The sequence below is a fragment of the Camarhynchus parvulus genome, chromosome 3 (genome assembly GCF_901933205.1).
Source record: "Camarhynchus parvulus chromosome 3, STF_HiC, whole genome shotgun sequence".
In the NCBI taxonomy this organism is placed as follows: Eukaryota; Metazoa; Chordata; class Aves; order Passeriformes; family Thraupidae; genus Camarhynchus; species Camarhynchus parvulus.
In genome coordinates, this window is record NC_044573.1 from 99778866 (window position 1) to 99798067 (window position 19202).

The window sequence follows — 19202 nt, forward strand, 5'->3', positions numbered from 1 at the left end:
AAGTATTCTGTATTGTTTCCTTATTATCCTAAAGAATTTAATTTTTTTTAAAACCATTTTCTTCTAATGGGAGTTCTTATATCAGAATTGCTCTCTTTTACTTCATCCTGATCTATAGCATATTGTTTTTATTTAGATTATTTGATCTGTACTTAGGTTTAAAATGGGGGGAAAATTCTTAATAGTACAGTGACTAGTTCACTAAGCAACATGTTCTGCAACAGATGCTTTTCGTGCCTTTACTGTTCTCACCTAGAAACCTTGTACTAGAACATCACCAAATTAATATTAGCCTTTATTCCATTGTTGAATTCAGCTGCAGTAACACAAGCAAAGAAATTTTTAATAACTTTGCCATTTAAAGTGGTTATTTTTAGTAGTTTAATAACTGTTCCAAGAGTAATTTGATATGCTGCATTGTAGAAGATGCATCATACTAGATTCTTTCCTCTCCTTGATACTTGTGTTTTTATAATGATTTGTCTATTTATCAGTAAATGCTTTCAGTTAAAAGCACATAAAAACAACTGTAAACTGAAGGCTTCTTGCACTGTCCAGTAATAACTGCAATACAAGGTTTCTTTCTACCTTGCTGGATTCATACACTAGAGGAACTAGGATATGAACTGTAAATCCCTACTACAATACACTTATTTATATCCATTTTATATTAAGATTTTTCACAAAAAAATCTATCTTTAACACTGATTGTTCAATTGCTTATTTCTAAAAGAAAAAAAATCTCCTATTTATACAATTTAATCTAATAGAAAACAAGTGTTAAGAAATGAAGCAGTCCTGGCTAAAAAAATAGAGAAAGTGCCTGAATGTAAAACAACATAATGGAAAATTTTCAGGCATCTGAGTGAAACAAATAATCCTCCAGTTGGTACTCTAAGCAATATGTGGAAGAAAATGGTACCTTCAGAACATAAGTTCCAAAGGTGATGTTTGGGAGGAATCCTAAAACTATATATGGACAGTCTCTGGAATAAGAACAGTAAAAAGAAAAGAGGTCACCTAGATCCAGAATCTGGGAAACCACTGCTGCACATCGGCACTTGCCAAATATATCAAATCAAGGACACCTGCTTCCTAAAGCAGGAGGGTGACTCTTCCAGACCATTGCTAAATTGCATTGATAATTAAGGTACAGACAGATTAAAAGGTGTTTAGTCTGCAATTTAATATCTATGGGTTTATTTCTTTGATAATCATGCAGCAATTATAGGTATCTAATTATCAAGTATCATTAGTCTTCCCCAATTACACTCCAAGAAATAGCTTGTTTTTCTACATAACCAAATTAACTGGTATTAACAAGTTCCCCCGTATGTAGGAAAGAGGAAGTACATCAAATCTCTAGATTACACAAAAAGCAGATGAAGATGGGAGTTACAAGAAAGTGGGGGATGAAAAAAGAAGCAATTATGTTCAATTTAGACTCTAACAGGGAAATTCTAAAGTTAAAAGCTAATCAGAGTAGGGAGTGAAAGTAGTGACAGTGTATTTAAATGACAGAAGAGTTTGAAATGATTTAAGAATCTTAGAAACAGCAAAATTGTGGGGAAAGAGCCCTCTGGCTGTATTTTACTGACTTACAAAATAAGGAACTGCTGCTGTCTAAAGGTACTCCTAATGTAAGTATCAGTAATGACAAATAAAGGTTCTACCTCTTCACATAAATAAATATCTAATAATAACATGAGAGAATTGGTTCAGTGCTGTTCTTCAAACCTAGGCACAATTATTTGACAATATACACTTGCAGAGATTTTTAAAGAAATGTTAGACTTCTGTGAAAACTCTTTCAGTTGTTACCTCAACTTTAGTAAATTTTATTTTAAAGACTACACGATGCTCTTATTCTTACACCACAGTAATTCACAGTTGCATCCCTATAAAGAAAATGTAATATTAACACTGAATTTTTATTACCTTCAAAAACTTCAGGTGCCATCCAAGCAGCACTCCCTTTGTTGTTGGTCATGTGTGTTTGAATATCACAGGCTGTACCAAAGTCACAGATTTTTAGAACGGTCCCCCCAGCTACCAAGAGCAAACTGTCAAAGAAGAAAAAGGATATTAAACCACTTTTTTTTTTTAATCCCAACAACTATCATTCTTATATAGGTGAATATCTTAGGCTTTGTATCTCAGGGCTTTGTTTTATAATCTGGGAAATAAAGAAGGTCGTTTGTGTCTAATGTGAACATATTACATATTTTAAAGTAACCCAATATATGATGCAATTTATTAATATTTCTATATGCTAGATCTTAAATAAATATCTTTAGCCATAGTAAACTACTAAGCATATACTGACAAAAGCAGACTTTCAGATGCCAGGGGCTGAAAACCAACAAATGTGTAACTATTTTACCAAAAGAAGAACAATCAAGACTCCCACCAATGTCAATCAATGTAGCAATTTATTTAAATGGAAGCACTTGAAGTTACATGTGAACTCTCTAAATCAAAACTGGGGAATAGAAAGGACTAAAGATTTAACTTGTGGCTTCATGTTAAAATTTTATCTGGTAATAACTGCAGATTACCACCAAAAAGGGATGATTCTGCTGATCCTCAAACATCTGTTTCTATCTGATCTGTGGAGCCAGATCTGAAGCTGTAAAATGAGCTGGATAACAAACTGACTGGGTAGGAAACTATTAAATTTTGTTTTGGTGGAAAGTGATGAGAGCTTCTAGCAGGGGTAGTGGAAGCAGAAGGAGGGGATAAAGGAGGATAGCCATGTGGCAAAAGAGCTCTAATGCAACAGATTATATATGACATTAGAACCAATCAACCCCCCCACAATGTTCTCTTATTGAACACCACAACCATTCCAAAACTGGAAGATTTTAAATGCCTCTGATGAGAAACCCTATTCCTAATAAAATCCTCTTCCATGATGGATACCTGGGGATGGATGTAGGGGGAGAGAATATAAGAAAATCAAGATAGCGTAGAAACTAATCTTACCCCTAAGGAGTTGCAGCTAGGCCAATTATAAAAGATTAGGAATAGGCCTGACTTTAACATGCCACAGGTGTAACCAATGAGAAGAAGAGTGCTATAAAAGAGTGGGGTGGCTGGATGAGAGGGGAATTGGAGCCAGGTGGTTGCTTTATGAACAAGAAAGAGTCAGTGCTCTGAGGTGCTGCCCCCGAGAAACACCAAGAAGGTGTGAAACTTTTGTGATAAGGAAACAACAGTATGGAACCCCTGCAATAAGATGATGACAGATACCCTGCAGGAGCAGGGTATTTTTCCAGTTGAACAGAAAGTAACTAAATACAGTTAATTTTTTGTATCATAAGCCATCATTCTGCAACTGAAGTTTCATATGCGCAGCTTTCATTTGGAATACAGTACATCTAAAAGTTAGTACCAATTAAAGGTATTTCTTATAAATGCAATAAAATTATTGTAAATGATCTTAAATACCAATTGCAAGAAAATATGAAAAATGAAGATTAAACCTACTTTGGTGGTTTCAGGTCTCTGTGAATTAGAGCCTTTGGTTTCATACTGTGGAGATATGCCACTCCTTGGGAACACTGTAAACACCAACTCATGGCATGTGCAGCAGTGTAATGAGGCAGAGGTTCAGCACCATGCAGCACTGCAAAACAAAGGCACAAACTAAAAAGAACTTTATTGCATATTACAACAGATACAATGGAGTTAACAAAATACCAGCCAGAAAGCTCTATGGAATCTAAGTAATCACCAACACCTCATTACTGAACTAAAAATACCTTTCTGCAGACTGTTAAAATAACAGAAATGTCAAAATATTTCCCATTTTTTAGTACATTTTCCACAATAATTTATGTTAAAATTCAATATGAAAAGTGTTGCTTGTTCTCAGCTATCCCTGGTAAAGTCTATGTTAAACAAATGCCCAGGGAATTTACAAATTAAGGAAGAATGTTTCAGATGTTCCACTGGAAAACCTTACATTACTTGTATAAAACATAAGAAACTGCTATCAAGAACAAACCAGTGAAGTGAAAAGAGGTTTTAAAAAGTACACTCTTTTCTCCTTAAAATTATTTTAAGAATTTCAAAGAACCATATAATAGTTGGAAGAGATCTCTGGAAGTCCACCAAGCAGGTAAAGCAGGCCACCTCCAGCTGTTTGCCCTGGACAGCGTTCAGGTGGCTCCTGAATAGCTCTAAGAATGGTCTCTATTGAATTTCATATTTATGAAACAATTTGTAGTTTACATGTTTGCCCTAATACTAGCACTTTAACTCCAAGAAGCTGAAATGATACTCACCATTGTATAGAGAACCTCCTTCAGCATACTCCATAACAAGACACACCTTTGTGGGGAAGGGGACAAAAAATAGGCATATTTTCAATGCAGAGGCAGAAAACAGCTTTTGTAAACTGAAAGGGATGTTCTTTGAGAGCAGCTGCAAAGCCCCCATACCCAAGCTAATGGAAAATACATCAGTCAGTTTGAAATGTTTGTATTTACATGTAAGAAAAATCAGTTTTACACTTAGTTCTCACTGGAAGTTAGAAAAATATATAAAAGATACATTTTTAATATAAAATACACGTTCTGTGCATTGATGCTTGCATATGTTAAGCTAGTTACCTTTTGTCATATTGACATAAGCTATAACTTACTGGGTTTAGGCAGGCTCCATATAATTTGACAATATTGGGATGGTTTACCCGTGACAGTTGTCGAAGCTGCAATACAAATCACAGTTTCAAACCACAGGAAAAAAAGGCTAATGCTTTATTTTCATAGCTATAAATAATACACCACAACAGCAAGTACAGTTTTCTATGTCTTCGTAACTCCAGATGGTGATTTTACGTATTACAAGATTTATGTCACTCTTTGCATTTTAATTTATGTAGTCAGGTTTGTGTCAAACTGGACATGTATTTTAAAAGAAAGTTTTACGAAATTATGTTTAAAGAAAGTATCTTTGTCAGGCTATAGTAAAGTCACTCAAGACACAAGCACTGTGCAACTATGATGTCTATAGATTTGGTGCTCTTCCTGAAGCCTTCAATTCTGGGACTACATAAAAATTGTCTGATTAAGTTAAAAAAATCAGAGTCATATTGTCTGTTTTGACAGTATAGAGGACAAAAGTTCTGAAGTCCCCAAGCCCACAACCCCATAAAATAATTAAAATGACACAGTTCCAAGAACCTATTACTGTTTGTACTGACAACTGCATTATTTTGCATTTGGATTTTTTTACTAGTACACAGTAGAAGCAAGCAAAAAGCAGTTTTTTTTCCTATACACAGACTGCTGAAGTACTTTGCGCTGTCTTCAGAGCAAATGCTATTTTTTCTATGCACTTCAGAAGATCCAAAAATCAGAATGAAATATTTCAACCGATGCTTGCACTGAGCAGGATTTCCCAAATAGCAGTAATTACTGAAGCATTTCTGGGATTATCTACTCAGATCTCTTTTGAGCACAAAAATCCCGGAAGACTGATCAGATTTACTTAGTGTTAAACCAGACTCAAATTAATAACCTTAAAAACTTTCCATCATAATGAACAACATATAAATATTTACAGAAAGGCCTACTACAAACATGTTTTATTCAGCCCTTTCAGTGTGTCACATTTTGTAAGAGTTAGTTTGAAATTAAGTTTTATTTTTAACATATCTTGTGTATCCTGAACATTCTAAGCTATAACTGAATAAATACTAAGCAGCATGTCACAATGTATGTCATTTTTAATTAAGCTTTTGATTCTAGAAAATATTATGTATCTTGGGAAGTTTATCAGTGTACCTGAACTACTCAAGACATTTTCAAATAAGCAGTCATTGAATGAAGACAGTAATTGCCTTTAAGGTAGCAATGTACTTGCATAGAAGAAAAAAAATGTATCAAACTGTATTAGAACTGTTGAAAAACCTCAGAAACAGTTTCAAATATCAACCTGATTGTACTGGAGAACCTATGCTGTGGCCTATGGAAGTGTTAATCAGGTTCAAGGCTTTGGTGGGTATTCCAGCTGCACCCTGACTTCACACTGGGACAGAATCTAAGAACTGTTATTTCCCTACTTGTGTGCCCTGTCTCTCCCACACTCTTGCTTTTCAGCTTTTATGAGAAGCAAACTAAAGGAGCTGCAATGTGCTTTGACAGGTCTCCTGTTCTGCAAGACAAGGGTCCAGGCCTGAACTGGGTACGGCAGGCAGCATTTTGCTTGTGATAAAGACATAGCTTTTAGTACACTGAATGCACCCATGAATTTCAGGAAACAAGCCCTACCAAATCTTATATTTTCCATCAAACATACTGTACCTCTACAATGAAGGCTTTTCTTTCAGATTCACTTTCTATCTGTTTAATGGCTACATCTTTAGCTCGCCATTTTGCCTTGCAGACCACACCAAAGGCTCCTCTTCCAACAACCTAGAACAAAATATCAAACACTGGAGTTAAAATTTGAAACAGTTTCATTCACTGTGCAGGACTTCAAAAACAGAAAAAAAAAAAATTTAGAAAACTGAAGATACACAGGCTTGAGTTTTGCAGTAGGAATTGAATACTATGCTATTAAAGCATAACTAGTCTTAGCTAAGCTTGCTCCAGAGATCATTTAGGCAAGAATTGGAAAACACACATACAAAAAAAATTTATTACTAATGTGCAGTGACAGTATCTCAGAAAAGTATTATCTCAATTATTTAGAATATGATTTGCTCAGAAGAAAATTAGAGGAATGAGACCTTTCTTTTTTTTTTTAGGTTTCACCCCTGAAATGACATCTATCTGCTGTATTTGTTTATTCTTGCTAAAAAACAGCAATTACGACTTCTGAAATTTAGATGCCTACATAACTGCACAGGACCATGATGAAACTGGGACAAGATGTTCCATGTGCTCAAAGTTCAGTTCATTTTCTCACAGATGACTCAAGAGTGTGATAGCAGTAAATTACCCTGCAAGTCCTCCAAAAAAGTGTCTATGAACTAAGTTATCCCTATTTCTGTTGAAGTCTGCTTTCTAGCTTATTTGGAATTAACACTGCCTAAAACTATGGAAAAAAACAACCCCAGACAAGAGTCATAACTCTTCACTATAATGTTGCAAAAGCAGTAGTAGCTGCTTCTGCATACTATAGTGTTCGAGTAATCCTTAACCTTTGCTGTGAAGAAGCTCCAACACCACCATTATTTAGAACAGCTCTTTGAAACCAAGCATAGAAATAAAAGCAGGATAGAAAGAAGGTCACTTTCAATTACTGGTGAATTACACATGCTGTTTAATTGAAAATCCACTTCTTTTAATTGTTCCTCAGAGGAAAAATGGCAACATACAGGACTAATGACAAAACATTTATGTGAGATGTAAAATTGAAATGAAGGTGTTGCCAAAACAGCGACTGCAGCCACTACAGGAAAGCACAGATAAGTGCGTTGTTACTCATATGCTCAAAAGAAAATGATGAGGAGGAGAAAACCTAAGGCACACACAGGCACAGAAGGAAAAGGAGCTCCTCCAAACCCAAAAAATGCAGGGCAGGCAAGATGAGAAGTAGGAGAGAGGAGGAGAAACAAAGCGCTGACTACCATTTATGTAATCCTTGGGTTAGGGGCTTACTATGTGCTTTCCAAATAAATAAACAGTGAAACTGATTTCCCCTGGGAATGGGATGGAAAGGGCTGTAGATGCATAACTCAAGACCTGCTAAACTGTCATGATGGATATGAGAAAGTCTGCAATCAAGGCCCCAATTTGAAGAGATGAAAAATATAAATTTAAAAAACCCATCAAAGTCTTGCATTAAGAAAGATAAAAAAAGGGAAATTATGCTTAATAGTTCTTAGAAGTTTCATGTGAATATAAGGTACAGCTGCCCCTGACAGCCATGGTGATCAAAGGCACTTTCTTCTTCTGGTTTCCTTATTACTGTAAGAAATATTTTTCTCTTTTACATTACAGCATGCACTTAGCCTTCCAGGAGTTCCTGCCATCTCCCATTTACTTTCCACAGCAGTGGTTCACAGATGGAGTCTGCGATAAGACATGCCCAGGAGATGCACAGAACATGCCCAGTTCTGCTCTGTTTAAGAACAGAACCTGTTGATTGTAACCTCATCCCCCAGCCAAAGTGCCCTGCACTTTGTGTTGCCTTCTTACATCTTGTCCTGATGTAACACACGCTATTTTCTTGCATTCCGCACGTGAGGTTGGAAACACCAAGCCATGAATGATAGATGAGCAGCCTACAAAAATAGTACATATAAACAAATTGGAAACAATGAGTCACTGGAAGACATAAAAGTCCTGAGCAGTCTTCCTTGTTATTTCCTTTTCTCTCAGACCATGTTTTGAATAAAATTGCTCACTTTCTAGGGGTTGGCAGGCCCCCCACCTTCACAAAAATTGTCCATTACAAAGCCCCTACCCACCTTGTACAGCACATGACCAGACCTACAGAATAAGGAAAATCTCATCAGTCAGTGTGTGTGCTGTAAGTCTGCATTTCACAGAAATGGTGATTAGTGAGCACGTAAGTGCAATCACCTGGGAAATACTAAGGCCAGTTAATGAGAGAAGGATGCCACAGAGCAGCTTGTGAAGGATGAAGTGTATTGGCAGAAGCAATACAGTTAGTTCCACATCTGCTGCTCCCCTACACTGTGAAGAAATCCAAACAAGGTTACCCAAGTGAGTGGGAAGAACTCTCACTTAGGGAAAAGAAGATGGGCACATAATGAATTCTCCTAGGTGGATACGACTGGCCTTATGGTTCAAGTCTCTGTGAAACACCTTTTAGAAGGTTCCTTTTCTTAATATACCTTTTCTCACATGCTTTCAGAGTTTTCAACTACAACTCTGTTACATTTAGTCCAATGACAGAAACAAAAAGAGTGATTTGAAAGCAGTGCATATATGTCAGTTAAAAGATTGGTCTAAAAATTTAATTAAGTAATTTGACTTTCTTTTTCCACTTAGCCTGAATTACTTACAACAGTTTGTGATGGGTCAGGCTTACTTTATTTCTGGCTAGTCGAATCTTTCCCTGCTGAAAAGCCTTGTGTATGCCCATATGTACAAATACACTATATGTATTATGTATATTATTTCAATATTATCAATATGCAATATATACTACATATAATTTTATACATTTTATTTATATTTCTTTTGAGATGTATAACAAAAAAAAGAAAGTCCATGTATCTCTTCCATTTGATTCCACATGGTAAATTCAGCTCCTAAGTCAATATAAATGCATACTGCTCCCCTGCAGAAAAATTCATGACTATTTGCATGTCTCATCTTGAGAACTGGTACATGTACTTCCAATTAATATACTAAAGAAATAATTAATTTTTAATGTTGTCTTTTTAAACAATATTTCTAATAAATGAAGAAACTCACAGAAATAAGTATACTGCCCCATGTAGTGTTTTACATTGAGCCATGAATGTCACAATATTTGGGTTTTAGCTGAAAAGTGGAATAAATTCCAAGAATTAGATGTTCTTTAAGAAGTCCCACTGATGACTGGAAAAAAATAATAATAAAAAATAAAATCAGTGTTGTGCACCAAGAAGAAGAGTTTACCAGGCAATCTAAACTTTAATTATGTAATAGAAAGCTGTGAGACCATCAGGTATGTATATTTTATTATTGGTGAAAATAGTTTGATAAATGATTATGCAGTCAAGGTTTCATAACAATTTATCAGTGACTTGGTGCCTGCTTAGCCAGAAGGTTGAACTTGAGAAGAGGACATGGATGCAGTGAATATTTACCTAGGATACAGGGAAAACAGAAGAGCTGATCCTCCATTAAAGCAGCTCAGGCTCTTGGATGGCACATGAAAGGAGTAACCATCAGAAACAATGACAAATCAAATACAAATTGGTTTCCCATATGTGAAAACTCAGTGTGTTTTTCCTACTTAATCTGGAAAAAGTATATTACTCACAGCAAAAACCCCTTTATAATTGACAGAAGGCAGCTTGTGGTGGAGTCCATTTACATATAACTTTCTTCCCTTAAATTTATTCTTTAAAGGAGTAAGTCTTAGATATTGTCAGAACAGTTGAAACACTATGTAGTTTCCTTCAGCACCTCGTGCTGGAACTAAGTAACTTAATATCACAGGAGGGAGGCACTGCCTGAACTTTAGTTTCTTCATGCTCATTCCTTCTTGTCCCCTGCTGCTGGTGCCACACCATATGTTTGGGCAACAGCGCATATTCGGAATTATATGAAGCACAGTTAATGGAATTATTGACACAACAAATCAATAAACAGCAGTTGATCTGTAGCACTGTGTTTATTTGGAAAATGATCTAAAAATAAACACATTCTTTTAGTAAAAGATTCTGTTTCTTTAAATATCTTCTAGGAGAAAAAAGGAAGATACAGGGTAGATGAGACATTTAGAAATAGAGTAAGAACAAGTCTGCTTCTACCTTTATCACAGAAGAGAATTAAGTTTGTCAAAAACCACTTGGTACATGACACAAAACCATTTTAAACTGGAAGTAATACTTAAAGAGGTTCAAAGATTGAAAAATGTATTAAAATTTATTCTTCTACCTGCAAAATACATACCAGTAAAAAGTTACATTTTACTGTGTGACAAAGTGACATGGTGAAGGACAGTGCCACTTGCATGTTTTCCAGATAATGTATTTAGAGTCTTATTTAAAGAATATGAACCATACAAGAACCCTGGAACAAGCATTACCTCTGTCTCTGTGTACAAATAGTATCAAATGCTGTACATAAACAAAGATACATGATACTGACTTGTAAGTATGTAGACTATACTGACTGGTAAGTTATGTAGACTAGAAATCATGCAGGAAATAGAGACTGCAGATATGTTAAGAGCTTAAGGATGTATTTTGTCCTAAGGGATGTGACCAAAAATTTCCCCTCCCCCAGTAAAACAAGAAAAATGCATCTCTATTTATTCAGATGCACCATAATTCCCTAACAAATGTCAAAACTTTGGAAGAATTAATTTCAACTTTGCATTAACTCCACAAGTTTTCTATTAACTCAAAAACATAAAAATGCAAAGTTTTTCTCTTTATCCATAAAGTTTCCATGTAAGGTAGTTCTGCATGCTGGATACCTAGTGCTTTTATTTCTAAAAAAAACCTTGCTGGATATATAAGACAGCAATAAAATATAATAGCTCCCTGGTTAGCAGATGTAGTATTCTTCAGAGAACTGACTTCATAATTTGCTGTATCTACTGTATGACTGCTCATTTACAATTTTGGAAAGCAGGACAAGCAGTTACAAAAATCCAAAACCAGAAACCCAACAAAATCCGTGCTTCCAAAATGACAACGGGCTTTAAGTTATCTTTAATATCTACATTGCTTTGTTTACTGGTATATTTGCTAATGAAATGGGATGTATGCAAACTGAATGTTTGGATCTCTCAAGCTCCAGATACTACACGAGAGAGAGTGGAAAAAAGTGTTCTATAATGCGTTCTAAAAAACACAAAAAAGATTCACATTTTAAAATTCAGTTGCTTCTACTCTCTCTGTCTATCAGAGCTCCAGCAGTACCAATAAAGTATACTAATATTTTCAGTTTTTCACATATGTGAAATGTATGGCATATGCAGCGTAGATTTTAAAAAAGTGCCAAAAGAAGCCATGAACAACAGTTTAGAGCTTCTAAAATTATATTCCTACACTTTCTATCATTCATTCAACCAGCGTCAAATTCCAGCTTTGGTTCCTCTGTGTGTGCTATGGTTTATTAAGTAGGTTGAAGCAAATTGGCCCTGTGCCACAAATGACTGTGGCCAATACCTTGGCAGCACTTTTAGGAAGGAGTTCAGATCTATCTGCCAATTCTTACAGCTATGTTCTTTGACTGGTTAAGTTTATTTGTACTAGTGTCAGCACAACTCTAAATGTTGCTTTTCCTTTCTGGGATTCATACAGCAATGAAGAACCTCCAAATCCTCTCCACTCCCCCACCCCCAAAACCCCTGGAAGCAATCCTACTAATTTGAAGTAAACTAAGTAATTTAGTTTAGATTTAGTTTCTAAGTTTGAACGTAGAAGTTACACAAAACACTGTAGAAAAAAAGTATTTCTTCCTGAAAGAAACTGGTTATTAAAATCAACTTAGATTCTTAATATAGGCAAGTTCTTCTTGACAAAGTCATACAGTTGGTCCCTATCTAAGGTTTCATCTGTTAGAGCTGTATAACACTGTACAGTTTTCATTCAGTGGCTGGTCTATCTGAATTTAGTTCTGTTTTAAGAACTAATTCTCTTTTCAGCTTCTTTAGAACAGGTTTATGAAGAATCAAAGTATCATCATACATGTTCCTGAAATTATAGAATCATAGAATGGTTTGGATTCAAAGGGACCTCAAACATCATCTAGTTCCAACCCCTCATTGTGGGCAGGGACACCTTCCACTAGACCAGGTAACTCAGAACTCCATCCAGCCTGCTCTCAAAAATTATGTTTCCAGAAATTCTTCCTCTGCTCTGAACATGCAATCAACCCCTCCCTGCATTTTGACAGCTCAGGTCATTCCAAGAAATCATGCATCTTAAAGGTAACAGTTTATCAGGTTATACTTTCATTCTGGTTTATCACATAATGAAAAGCTTTTACGCACTGATAGGATTTTATACATCTGTCTCAAGAACTGAACTCAATTAATGGCAATTTAAAAACATTAACAAAACAACTTTCTGATGCTCTAGTATGAATCAATTTGTTCTGTTAGAGCAGCCCAGAGAGTGAATTATTGTTTTAGAAATGAGATGTTGGATAATGAGGCACTCAGGGTGCAGGACTCTTATGAGCTCTCTGGGCTGGCGCTGTCTAAAATTACCGGTCTTTGGAAAAAAACCAAACCAGAAAACAAACAAGTGACTGCAACTGGTAAAATACTGGTAACAATCCACTGGGTGGAACAAATAAGGGACACGTGAAACTTACTCTGTTGTTTTAGTTTTTTTCTTAGGGAAAGGTATTAGACATAGAACGCTATTATTATCTCATAAATATGGATCTTGCTTTCATCACTGGAACGGATAGATCTGTGAGGTTTCTTTCCCATGGATTCTTTATGAAGTGAAGTATGAGTCTCTTTTACAGGACACAAACTGATTCACTGAATGTATCTGCATGTGTAGAAATGAGTGTGAAGTGTCACATTAAGAGTTTAACTAGCTTATTAGCTATCTTCTAACTCACTGCACAGTAAATTTCATCCACATGGAATAGGTGTTGCATAACTTCTGCTATAAATTCACATCTCAGCTGACATTCCAGCTATTTTCTTATATAAATGAATGAAGAGAATCTTCTATTGATGTAACTAAACTACATTTAAGTAGTTATTTGAATTAACCCAGAAATGTATTTCGAAGAAAATCAGAGAAAATACCGGCATATGTTTTCACCATGTACTTATTTTTGCCTTTTTTTTGAATACCCAGCTTTGAACCTTGAAGTCTTACTGAAAAAGGCTGAGAAATTTGACTGAGATCAAATGGATTTCTAACTACCACCCTTGGTTCTTGAGAACCAATCCTTCTGTACTCATGTCAGATATCCAATAATGCTGTTCAGATCTCAAATCACATCTGATTCTTCTCCAAATTTCTTCCAATTTTTCAGATTGGTATTCTACAAGTGGGGATGATCCCCCAGGACACAGAAACAATGAAGGTAGTAACAGCTCCATGTTCAACAGCAGCTCACACAAATCTGCTTTACCTTGTAATGGACATAATCAGACACTGCATCTCACTAACTTTTTAAAAGTTAACTATATAAAGGGAAGCAAAGCCCAGTTGCCTTGCTGTATTGCTCATTCTCTTGCTTCTGAACTGCTTTGCTCCAGAATTGGAAGGAACACGTGTACTTCTCAGCACACTACTCAGTTAATGAAATTAATCAACTACTTAAAAAATATCTAAGATAGGTGGATATACTATAAATTGCATCTCCTTAGTTGCTGGGACCTTAAGTAAATTTTCTAAAATAAATATTTATAAAGCTTATCTCTTCATCTCAAAGAAAACATGACCCTAACTCTCTTAGAATTAACTACTGCCCAAATAGATTGTTAAAAAGAAACTTCATTGTAAACCACAATATACCAGTAGAGCATTAAACAATGGTTTTCAAATAACGTACATTTCAGACCATCCAAAAGTAACTTGCAACCATGCAAATATGGCATTCGTTTTTTAACTTGTCTGCATCAGGCAGTGACTGGGCAGGGTTGCAGTATACATGACCAGACATGCACCTTTGGCTGTGCAATCCAAGCATATACACATCATGTGATGAAGAGGTCTATATTTTGGTCATGTATGGGAATGTTACCCAGTTACCTGGTAGAGGAAAGCCTGTGGAATTTTCAGGAAAGAGCGGCAGGGAGTAGGCTGCCAGAAAATTAAAAACCAAAGTCTCTTTTAGCTTAGATGTGGAAACTCCCCTGGGAAGAAACAACCAGAGTGTTGTTCTAGATTCAAATACGAGATTTTAAAACAAGGCTATTAGGCTTTTTAGTGTTGACTTGATTTCAGTTATATTAGATTTTATTTTTTCAGTTTCTAATGATTTTTCTATACAACACTAAAAACTAAAAATGGCCATTTTCACAATTGAAAACTTGCATAGTGAAATAGAGAGCACTTCTGTTGAACAAAAGTTTTGTGTTGTTTTTCCCCGTCTAGCTTTGAAGATGCTCGTGCTGTGTCACATCAATTTTGATTTGACTACAACTCTTTCATAATAATTGTCTCTATGGTTTACTTCATTTTAAGCACTTGAAATAACAAAAAGGCATTCTGAAGCTGAAGATGTGTTTGACTGGTGGGAAGTAACACTACAGTTAGTCATGTGCATGGTAGCTAAACCAAAATATGAAATATTCTTGTTTTTATCTCAGTAGAGTTCAGACAAACCTAAATGAAAGTGCACTTATAGATCTCACATTTATTAGCAAGTTCTCTGGGCCTGCAAGTATTCCAGAACTTCAATATCTATTAATAAACCAGTGGCAGAGTGGGACTGCTATCTGCTGACAAAACAGCCTTGATAATACAACAGCAAAGCTATGACTATAAAAGCAGTTGAGTTTCCAGTGTAGATCTCCTAACACTCCATTTTGAAACATTTGAAGTTTGCCAAGCATAAATATGACCATTTTGTGATATTACAGCCACTTAAAATCCTTGAAAACCTCTGAGCTTAAAGTGAGAGCACAGAAAATCCTCAGTAAGGATGTGTGTTTTGTTATGACTACAAAGTTGACTATTTGTGCTGAAACTGCATCATGAGTAAGAGGTCAACATCCACAGCTCAGAAAAGCAAGGCCTAAGTAGGATCTCCAATCCATCTGTTTTCTTGTAAAGTAGGTATTATTTCTTCCTCTGTGCAATGACATTTAGACTTTGTCCAACACTAGGGTATTCCCTTTGCCTATGAGAACTTCTGGGAAGACAGGTACACTCAAAATGCTATGCCAGCTGTGACCAATTTTTTAATGGAGACAACACTATCAAATTTGTCTTGCTTATATTACATGAGTTTTGTATCTCTACGAAGATACTGTGTTTAGAATAACAACTGCATTAAACAAATTTCTACTTAAGCACTGTCTCTAGATACATTTTTGTACTGACGGCCCTGTTTCTGTGAGCCCCAGGCACACGTGTGGGATACAGTCAAGCTCTGAGCACTAAATCTCAGAATGCTAGACTCTAGTTATACCAATTACACACTATGCAGCTCCACATCTCCTGTATGTAAAACAGCAATACAATCCTTGCTAACACCTCCCCAAGGGTGTTGTGAGGATTAAAGATTTGCATAGCACTTTATTAATTCAAAGGGCTATGTCTAACACAGCCAATGTGGTACCCACTTCAATGAGGCATCACTGGGCACCTTTTTACAATGGACAATCCACTTAAACTTTCTTCATTGGGTGAGAAATTATATTTCTCCCAAAACATGTGATTTGATCCCCAGCTATTAGTAAGTGTTACAAAAACAACAAAAAATACCTTCACTTCAGAAGAGTTAAATGCATAAAGGGAGGCGGAACAACTAGACTTACAGAAACAAAAATCTGTATGGTTGCCAAATTCACAAAAAGAGATAGAGGCAATCTTTTGAAATATATTGTCTTCTGAAAATTTCCAGTGCCCAGTGCCTGCTATGGTGAAAGCCAAAGTTACCACAATACTACCTGAATACAGCAGAAGGTGCCCTGGTGCTCCATGGCAGATTTTAAGGTCCCTGAATTATCCCCAGGAGACCCAAGCCCAGTAGGATAATTATGAAGAAACTAGTATCTAGCAAAGTACTGCAAAAACCTGAGACAAAGGTTGTCATACTGATAAAACTACACAAAACTCCACTTCCACACAAACATTTTAAGGAAAACAGGAAATTATTACTTTAAGAAAGATGTTAATCTACAAATAAAAGCACAGGGTCTGTTTCAGCAGTCTTGGATGCCTGTTAGGTCCAGACTCTACAAGCTGGCCTCATCAAATTTGTTATGGGTCTACATGAAGAAACTTAATTCCTGTAAAGAATTTAGCAGGCGACAAAGGAAAAAACAACAGCAATATTTTTGTGTAATTCTGAGAGTCAAAGAACACTGTAGTATATAGAGATTACTGAGCCCATTATTAAAGCATACAAGCTACCCTAGATCACACCCACCTTAATTTCACAGGAACCCCTGACATATGAAAGGTGCACCTGAATAATTTCACTATGTGAATTTCACAAAAGAAAAACTTCCCTCTAATTTTGTTATACAATAACAGAATGTCACTTCCTACGTAACAGGCACAAGTCACAAATGAAACATTAAATATCCATGAGTGCAACATCACTAGCCTGTGTTAGGAAAAAAACCCCCGTTTATCCTTACAGCTCACAAAGCTGTAAATTTAGCAAATCATTAAGAGTGGTATGGTCATTATATATACAATGGCTCAGTTCGGTGGCAGAAAGTGAAAGCAGGGGCATAGAGATCTAAAAGAAAGATTAGAATTAACAGCTCTCTCTTGACAACTATGCTTGCCACACATACTAAAGTGGGTGGCAAAATGGGCGGCGAAACTTTAAAGTCCTGAATAAATCTATCCCGTTTAAATAAAACTCCACAGTACGGAATCCAGCAGCAGGGCCGGCAGGAGTAACCTTTCACCTCCGCTCCCAGCCAGACTGCCTTTGTTCGCTGGTGCCCGCCGCTGTAGCATCCACGGGAGCACAGAACCCCCGCTCAGGTACACCGGGGGGGTCTCGGCATCCCGGCGCACCCGCGAAGCCTCCGCGGGCCCCTCCGCAGCGCAGGGCCGGCGCCGGGGAGGAGAGCCCCGGGCTCTGCGTGGCGGGGCCAGGCTGGCCGCGCCCCGGGAGCCAGGGGGACGGCGGGACCCTCACTCACCTCTTCCACCTCGATTTCTTTGTAGTCGATTTCTTCGAAGTTGAGGACCGGGGGGGTTTCAATCATTTCAGCGGAGGCGGCAGCAGACATGCCTCCTCTTTCACCGCAGGGAGGAGAGGGGGCCGGGGCTACGCGAGGGTCCGGCACCGGGCAGCCGAGGGCCGGAGCCGGGGCTACGCGGGGCTCGGCGGCGGTTCCTGGCGCAGGTCGGGGCGGGCCTGGCCGAGGCGCCGCCGGGGCCGCATCCGCGGCGGCCTCGGGCCTCACTGGCGGCGGGCACAGGCCCCGGCGCCGCCGCTGCGCATCCCGCGCCCTCCCGCACCCCCGCGGGGCGTCGCGCCGACTGCCCTAGGCCGCGGCCTCTGCGCAGCTCGGGACCGCCTCGGCCGCGCGTCCCCGGGCGAGAAGGCGGCGCCCCCGGGGCCGCAGCCGGGCTCGGCCGCCAGCCCCAGCGGCGGCAGCGGGAGAGGGGCAGCGGCGGGGGTAAGGGAGCCGCTCAGAGCCGCGCCGCGGCCGCCGCCGCTGACATCAGAGCCGCTTCCTGCTGCCCCGGCCGAGGAGGGAGGGACGGAGTGAAAGAGTAAGGAAGGGAGGGAGGGAGCGCCAGGCGGGGGCGGGCGGGGAAGCGCCGGCAGCAGCGGCCTCTCGGGCGGCCGCGGCGGGGCCACGGCCTGGCGGCGGCACCGCCCCCGCCCCGCCCCGCCGCCCGCTGCCGCCAGGGGCGCAGCCGCGATCCCTGCCCGGCCCCGCTTCCTGTTCCTGCCGCCAGCCGGAGCCGCCGGCGGGCGCGGAGTGCGGCAGAGCCGCGGGCAGCGCCCCGGCCGCACGTCCAGCCGGGGCTGCAGGGCACAGCCCGGCGGGGCTCCCCGCGCTCCGGGCGGCTGCCGGGCACGGCCCCCTGCCGGGGCTGCGTGTCACCGCCATGCTAGTGCGGGGCACAGGCCCTTCCCCTGTTATATGTGCTTGTATTTGTCCAGGGCAGGAGGTGTTGTACGGGGTGTTGGGACGAGGACAGGCCTTGTGTTCTTCAGTGGTGCTTTCTCAGGGGAAAACTGTGTGTAGGAGGGTGGCTGTGGAGTGGAGGAGAATGGAGCCGTTGATGTAAACAGATAGTAATAAAGGGATAGGGAATGAACGTATACCTTAACTACTCCCTCTCGAAGGGAGTCTTGACCCACTCTTTGCCAGGGCTGTCTGCTGCTCCTGCTTCTGCTCCTGCTTCAGCACCCACCCCATTAGTGTTTCACTGGTAAATGTCTCAGACTGATGCTTTAGGGCAGTCCGTGGTGTGAAATCAGTGCTGAGATGAGTGAATAGAGCTGCTGTGTTCCCCTGAAACAGCTGTGCTTCATTTTGATATGTTTAACCTTCAGGCTATATATAAAAAGTTATGTTATTGTACAATACTATTAATAGTATGTAATTTTAGTAGATCTAGTAAGCTTTCCTAGATCTTCCTCTGCTAGCATGCTAGTGAATGTCTGTGCCTCACAAGGAAGTCTCATAAATGTAGAGAGATCTGGTTCGCAGGGCTAGCCTGAGAAAGCCGCTTAAGCAGTTAACTAGGAAAAAAAAAATCAAGGATGAATATGGGAAGTGACCTAATCTTACGGTGCCTCAGCTGTTGTTAGAAAAGCCAAAGTGAAAGTACCTCTATCTGAGCTGCTGCACTTTGTGACAGGTTGCTATTAAGGGTTGTTTCGTCCCCTCTTGTATTTTTCTGTCAGCTTTTGTAATTTGTCTGGGAT

At 38.9% G+C, this 19202-nt stretch overlaps 1 protein-coding gene across 6 annotated transcripts in view; it reads right to left on the bottom strand.

The window, feature by feature from the left end:
- Positions 1-18075, bottom strand: part of MAP3K7 (mitogen-activated protein kinase kinase kinase 7) — a 47786-nt gene extending 29711 nt beyond the window's left edge. For 3 of the 6 annotated variants that reach the window (XM_030944469.1, XM_030944468.1, XM_030944471.1), the window contains exons 1-6: positions 17455-18073; positions 6312-6422; positions 4649-4714; positions 4290-4335; positions 3490-3628; positions 1939-2063 (exon numbers count right to left, since the gene is read on the bottom strand). In XM_030944469.1, the coding sequence (XP_030800329.1) occupies positions 1939-2063; positions 3490-3628; positions 4290-4335; positions 4649-4714; positions 6312-6422; positions 17455-17544 (577 nt within the window). In that variant the 5' untranslated portion in view covers positions 17545-18073. Of the gene's footprint in view, positions 1-1938; positions 2064-3489; positions 3649-4289; positions 4336-4648; positions 4715-6311; positions 6423-17454 lie in introns of all 6 variants that reach the window. The other 3 variants (XM_030944473.1, XM_030944467.1, XM_030944472.1) reach the window with 3 other exon arrangements.
- Between the last annotated feature and the right edge of the window lie 1127 nt (positions 18076-19202).